At 43.3% G+C, this 6,465-nt stretch overlaps 2 protein-coding genes across 6 annotated transcripts in view; one reads left to right on the top strand and one right to left on the bottom strand.

The window, feature by feature from the left end:
* Positions 1–3,653, top strand: part of zdhhc5b (zDHHC palmitoyltransferase 5b) — an 11,849-nt gene extending 8,196 nt beyond the window's left edge. For 4 of the 5 annotated variants that reach the window (XM_025062913.1, XM_025062912.1, XM_008327046.3 and 1 more), the window contains 2 exons: positions 58–796; positions 1,566–3,653. In XM_025062913.1, the coding sequence (XP_024918681.1) occupies positions 58–796; positions 1,566–1,671 (845 nt within the window). In that variant the 3' untranslated portion in view covers positions 1,672–3,653. Of the gene's footprint in view, positions 1–57; positions 797–892; positions 917–1,565 lie in introns of all 5 variants that reach the window. The other variant, XM_008327047.3, reaches the window with a different exon arrangement.
* Positions 3,257–6,465, bottom strand: part of tmx2a (thioredoxin-related transmembrane protein 2a) — a 3,452-nt gene continuing 243 nt past the window's right edge. The window contains 8 exon segments of the mRNA XM_008327048.3: positions 3,257–4,251; positions 4,439–4,568; positions 4,647–4,712; positions 4,835–4,941; positions 5,099–5,175; positions 5,292–5,405; positions 6,256–6,316; positions 6,423–6,465. The exon segment at positions 6,423–6,465 is cut by the window's right edge and continues 39 nt beyond it. Coding sequence (XP_008325270.3) covers positions 4,078–4,251; positions 4,439–4,568; positions 4,647–4,712; positions 4,835–4,941; positions 5,099–5,175; positions 5,292–5,405; positions 6,256–6,316; positions 6,423–6,465 — 772 coding nt within the window. The 3' untranslated portion in view covers positions 3,257–4,077.

The raw sequence follows: 6,465 nt of genomic DNA, 5'->3' as shown, positions 1-6,465 counted from the left end.
GGATGAGGGCGGAAAGCGGGGGGGGAAGGGAGTGGGTTGAGTGCCCCGGGGGCCCAGGCGGAACTGCTGGGGTGGTGCCTGGGGGCATGTCAGGTTACTCCCTGACCGGTCGCTCCTACACCTCCTATCCATCCTCTCTCGTTCTGTCCACCGGTGGCTCACACACCTCCAGCCTGCGCTCGGCGCACACAGCACACAACCCTCTGGCCACCCTCCACTCAGAGGGCACCACAGACACCAGCTACAAAAGCCTGGCCAATCAAACGCCTCGGAATGGCAGTCTGTCCTACGACAGCCTTCTAACGCCATCCGAGAGCCCAGAGTTTGAGTCGGCGGCCCACGAGCTGTCGCCACAAAAGCTGTTTCCCTCGGCGGCTATCACAGGCCGCACTGAGGTGGCGCTGCCCAGTACCCCGCTGCAGGGCTACATGTCGCCCTTCCTCTCAGCTCAGATTGCCCAGCAGAGGGAGGGGCAGCTGCTCCAGGGCTCTGCCACTTTCTCCTCCCCTCATAGGGCCTACCTGCGTGCCGTCAGCCCTCCCCCTCCTGAGACCCAGCACCTGCTCCAACATAACCAGGACCCCTCCACCCGAGGCCCTCGTAACCCTTCCTCCTCGTCCTCATCCCCTGGGGCTCGTTCCCTGGAGCCCCCTGTCTCTCCGCCGCCTCGCGGCCTCTCCCTCAGCAAATCTCAGGCTCACAGTGGAGATGCAGGGCCTCAGCACAAGCCTCGACCTGCAGGAGGAGGTGTTGTGCTGGGAGGGGTAGGAGCCGGAGGAGGGCAACAGGCTCCACAGTGAGTAGTGCTCCGTCGCTAGATCCTTAGCCTGCTCCTCTTCTACTTCTTTTTTTTGTTATAACTCTGTCCTTCTTCCTCCCTGATTTGTGTCAGCCCTCCTCTTCCTTCCTGATCTGTGTGAGTTTTCCTTTTCTTCTTTCACCGTTACCAAGCAATCTTTGATCGTTTGGTTTGCACGTTTAGTTTGTTTCAAAGGTCTTTAGTTCTTAGATTGGTGTTTGTGGATCTGTGTCAAAAGCATGTCCATATGTGTTAAGCACATGCATGACCACTGTGCTGTACCAATGAATATGTCGCCGTCAAATTTTTCACATGGTGCCTTAAGAGTGGATCTTCAGATTGTAGCCCATGAATGAAAGAAATGGATGTAGCTCCCTCTGTGTAAAAGCACCAGCAGAAGACAGGAACTGTGCTGGGTTTTGAAGTATCCGCTTTAAAAAATGGATCATGGTACTTTATTTACCACATTGCCTGGAATAGACAACTTCCTTTTTGTGTTTACAACACTAACATTTCCCAAACGAGTTACTCCTGATAGACGTGGAGGAATCCTGTTGTTTTTCTTGCATCCCCATGCAACTGAAGCTCGGTGCTGGATGGCTCCATCCATTTCTTATAAAAAGTCAATGCATTAGACGAATGCTTTTTGTGTTAACTCACGTTTTCCTATCTCCATATCCCTTTCTATCCTCCACTTTAATTTACTTTTTACCCACAACCCCCCACCTCCCCACTTTCCTCCTCTTCCCTATGACTGTCCAACCAGATTCACCTCTCGCCCAGTCTCGACCAATCACGCCACATCCAAACCAGGGGGCGGGGTAAAGAAGGTGACAGGCGTCGGGGGGACCACCTATGAGATATCAGTGTGAGCAACAGGCGTCCTCCATGACCCATCACAAAGGAGGGGGTGTCACTGGACTACTTGTCTTCATCGAGCTGGACATTATCTGCCACGCAGGCTCCTAAAATTAGAACGGTTTTCTGCTGTAACGGACTGAAGGAGTGGTTCTTGGTACTCCGGTTATGATCTTTGTGATGCCACGGGACTTTGGTCTTCTCCAGCCTTTACGTATTGAACAAAGAGGAACAGGGAGGCGTGAGTCAGTTTCCCCACAGGATTATTGTCTGTCCATTCAGCCACTCCGTGAGCCATAGACTGATGTGACTGCAACACTGCACAGCTAGCTACAGTTGTGTCGTCACACAGCTATTCACTGATTTGCTGTTTTGCTGTGGTACACGAGCACAGTGCAGAGTGCTGACAGCATTTTAAGAAAATATCAAGTGGATGTAGAGTGAAGGAGTGATGAGTCAGGACTGTCGACCAATCAAAACGCTTTCTTTTTCACTGTCTGAACGGACCACACGACGTGTTGCTTGATGAGAGTTTTAAAGAAAAAGAGTCCAGCCTTTACACACAGTATCATTTAGTTTTATAAATCTTTTTTAAGATATTGTTTTATATTCATGTATATAATCTTACAATTACGGTCTGGTTTAAAATTGTCAGGCATTGAAGATGACTTTTGGCCAGGTGGTAGATGTATACTGTGTAATTATTCCTTTTGAAAGCGATTTAAGATCAGTTGCTCACTTTTTATTGGATGGCTGCATCAGCCAATCATGAGCTCTTGCTGGAACTATAATCGTCCAAAGAGAAGGATTCTTCGTTGAGCGCACAGGAGGCAAATCATTGAGCTGAATTCTTTATGAAAAAGGACAAAAAAAATGCCACAAAGAAATTTCAGAATCATGATTCCAGCACAAGTATCGTTGTGAAATGTAAGCTTGCAATGTTTGTGCTAGAGACATTATGCAAAATCTGTTTTAGCTTTAAAATCATTTCATGTCTTTTTGGTGTTTTTTTTTTTCTCTTTTGTGTTTTCTGCGATCTTTAAAAAATGCAAAGAATAACCTTTAATAGATGACCATCCAAACGGGAGCAGCGAGGGGGAGGGGTTTATTTATTACACCAAACTAGACCACCTTGTTTTGGACACCCATTCAAACCAGTCTTATTCTTTTTTTAAGTGAAGGGATGTTTTTTTTTATTTGAGAGGAAGTGGAAGAATGAAACATTGAATGCCACTAAATAGATATTTGATAAATTGACTGGAGTGCAGTTGGCATTTTTATTTTATTTGCCTCAAATCCATTCGTAGTAAAACAAGACTTTTTATGTAATACTTTGAAGAAAAAACACATTGTCTTGTTTATTTTCTTAAAAATATATTTAAAGGTACAGATCTATTTTAAACTATGCGTCAACAAATGACATGAGATTGTCAGCAAGAATGTGGCGGTTAAAGGTGTATTTTTTTTTCTATATCAGATCCCATTGTTACATCTGCAGCTGGTTCCAAGTAGCGTATTTTTTGGCAGGGGTCGGGGGTTTGAAGCTCAGCAGCAGTACAGTTTGCTCTCAGTCGCTGCTTTCTGTCAGGCTTTTTCTACAGTCTGCATGTGTGTTATTTCTTGGTTTGTTTTGATGAATGCTTCACTGGCGTGCATAGCTTTTTGAGAATCTTGTCAAATGCCCATGTGGGGTCCATGTGTGCGTGATAATGAGAGAAGAAGCGTTGTTAGTGGCACCAGCAGCCGTCACACGGAAATGGAAGAGAACCAGTGTTAAGTAAGTTTCTTCCCTCTCTGGTCAAGGATGGCAACCCTTGAACAATTTAAAGATGTGTGAGAATTAAAAAAATATACTTCTGTATGAGATAAAATATTACGATTGTGGGCTGTGATGATGGGTGGGAACGAGTTTCACAAATATCTGTAACGAGTTCATTAAAGACATTTCCAAAAGGGTTTGTCAGGATCAGGTTTTTAAGAATACACAGGTCAGTGTGATTAAAAACTGAACACATGGTCAATCTGAACTGCAGTTGATTTTTATTTGTTTAAATATTCATAGTTTACTTTGGTTTTGTAGTACCAGACATCAGTCAACACGAGTTGAAAATCCAAGCAACGTGAGTTTCCATGCAATGATGCTGCAAGAGTAACTACACAGCGAGACATTTGTTTAAAAATAAATAAATATGTATAAGAAAATAAGTCACTGCTTGATGTTTTGCACAGATTCAAGCCACAACATCAAACACCTTGACCCAAACAAAAAAAGTGAGGGTACAGTAAGTGGCTCATTTGGGTATTTGCTGACGTGGAGATGAAATCGTGCAGCTTTTGAACCTTTTTCATATTGTTCCACGACTTGAAGAATAACGAGGCACAATGATAGAAGAAGCAAAGACGAAACTCCTTTGTCCATTTCACTGGTCTTTTTTGCTCTCTGCAGACCTCTCTGGGGTTCCATTGTGTAGCTTGTTGCTGCCCTCTTCTGGCTGACTGGTTGTCTGCTCCTCCACCTTCGTCCCTTGACTTTTGTTCAGTTTCTTAGATTTCTGGAAAAGTTCATTGAGGTTAAACTCTCTGATGATGTTCTCCTGTAGAAAAAAACAAACTTCATTAGTTATTTAGACAAAAACTCCAATTTATATTGTTGGCTTCTGCAAAGACCAGTGGAAAATGTCAATGAGGGAAAATTCCTTAAAAGATATCAGCATATTATAACTTCCTTATCTGGTTTGTTCTCCATGTGTCTGGTAATAAAATAGAAAACAAACGACGAACCTCATTGAATGTCCAAGACACTGCTCTCCCTTTACTGTCCACCATGGGACGTCGCATTATTTCCTTTCCTCCTTGGAAAAGCAGCAGTGAGGGCAGCTGCTTGGACAGAGGAGACGTACTGACTTTGTACCTGTGGAGAAATGAACACTTAAGTTAGTGTTAAACTGTTTAAGACAGTCAAAATGTAAAGAAACAAAAAAAAGCTCACCTCTGTGAAACCTCTCCATAACGTCCAACATCCACCTTCCCAAACCTGAGTCCAGCACAGTTATACCTGTTGGGGCAGAAGCTCCATGAGAAATGTTTGAATGTTCATGTAAATTGTCTTTTATCATCCTGATCCTGTATAAATGTGTTTACGTGAGAAAGGTTCAACAAAGTTGAAGGAAATCCTACTTAAGCGAAAGGTCGGCAAAGATGGGGGCAAAGGACTGACAGTCTGAAGACCAGTTGGCATAAAACTCAACAATCCAGGTGACACGACTGTCGCTCTGCAGCTCCTCCTAACAAAGGACAAAATCAGAGCAGGACATTTGGACTGAGACAAATCTGTTGATCCAAAGTCAGAAAGACCAGAAAAGTAATGTCACAGATGATAGATCACCGTCCGGAACATACAGTACTAGGTGTTTTTATTGTAATATTCTGAGACTGACTCACGTCCATGGTCTTGTCACTGAAGTATTTGATGTACTCAGGTCCCATGTAGAGAGGAGGCTTACAGGTCATGACGAAAGCTGGAAACAGGAAGAAGCCTTTGATAGTTTTTATGTCTGTTTGCTTAGACATAAACGTTAAGGAAGATTAAAGGGATTTACAGGAAAATTTTTCTCTTCGATACAAGGCCACTCACCAAGACATAACGCCAGGTAGAGGATGCCGAGGCGGACATCCAACCTGAAGAAGAGGATGACGTTGGCCACTTTACTGAACAGGAAGATGTTTCCTATATGTTGCTCCAGTGTGACTGGGAAACAGACAGACAGAGAGAAAGAAGCAGGTGAACAACCTTCACAAGGTCACAGTCTGGGCTGGACTGCACCGCGCTGTTGTCACAACAAAGCTACAGTTTCAAGATGAGAGTTAGATTTTTTTTAAACATATTATTTTGAACAGTTACACATTAAACCCCAAATATAGCTAAAGTTTAACTAAACTATTACTGCGTCCTCCGTCCTGAATAGAAGTGCAGAAAAGTAGCAGCAGTTTCACCTGATCATTAATAGTTTATTGTTAAAACACAGGCCAATGTGATGATGGTGATTAAACTGTTGAAAACATAAACAAACATAAACAAAGACATCACCGTGTTAACACATAAACAAACAGCAGCTTGATCCACGGAGGAACCTGAACACATGGTAACGATCCAAGTGACCGAATACTGCACGTGACGTTCTACTATAGACTCGAAAATGCAATACCACATGTTGAGGTAGAGCGGGAAGTTGAGTTACTCTGTGGTTCATTTAGTCTCTATGTCTAATTTCTGACTCAAAGAGTCTATTAATGGTTTGTGTATTGTTTTTATAAGACTTCAAGTCAAATGTGGTTGTTTTCAAATGACCCAGAACAATATTTCTTCTATTATTGTTCTGATTTTGTCTAAATGTTATTTAACCAGTCAGTTCAGAAAGTGCAGGGACAAAGGAGGAAAAGGGTGAAACAATATGATGGTAATCAAAATAAAAACTATGGGGCAATTAAAATTATTTAAAAAAACAATAACTCAGGTTTCTGGGCTTTAATTACTGTTAACTGCATGAAAAATAACTTAAGGTCCCACAGTAGGAGCCCAAGTGTTGATGTTGACTTACTGGCTCTCCTGTTCTTCATCATCACAATGGCAGTGAGGAACATGAGGATCTCCAGTTCCCTCTAAAAAAAGCAGGAGAAACACATGTGAGGTAACTTGCTGAGTGTGGCTGTACAGTGAGTGTGTCCTCCATATTTAGCAGCATTAGCAGCAGTATTCAACCCTCACCCAGTCAAAGTCGCAGGAGTTTCCGTCCTCTCTCTGGCTGGAG

This window comes from Cynoglossus semilaevis, chromosome 15, assembly GCF_000523025.1.
Source record: "Cynoglossus semilaevis isolate Cse_v1.0 chromosome 15, Cse_v1.0, whole genome shotgun sequence".
Lineage (NCBI taxonomy): Eukaryota > Metazoa > Chordata > Actinopteri > Pleuronectiformes > Cynoglossidae > Cynoglossus > Cynoglossus semilaevis.
The sequence above is the reverse complement of the archived record's forward strand: the minus strand, read 5'-3'. Positions and strand labels throughout refer to the sequence as shown.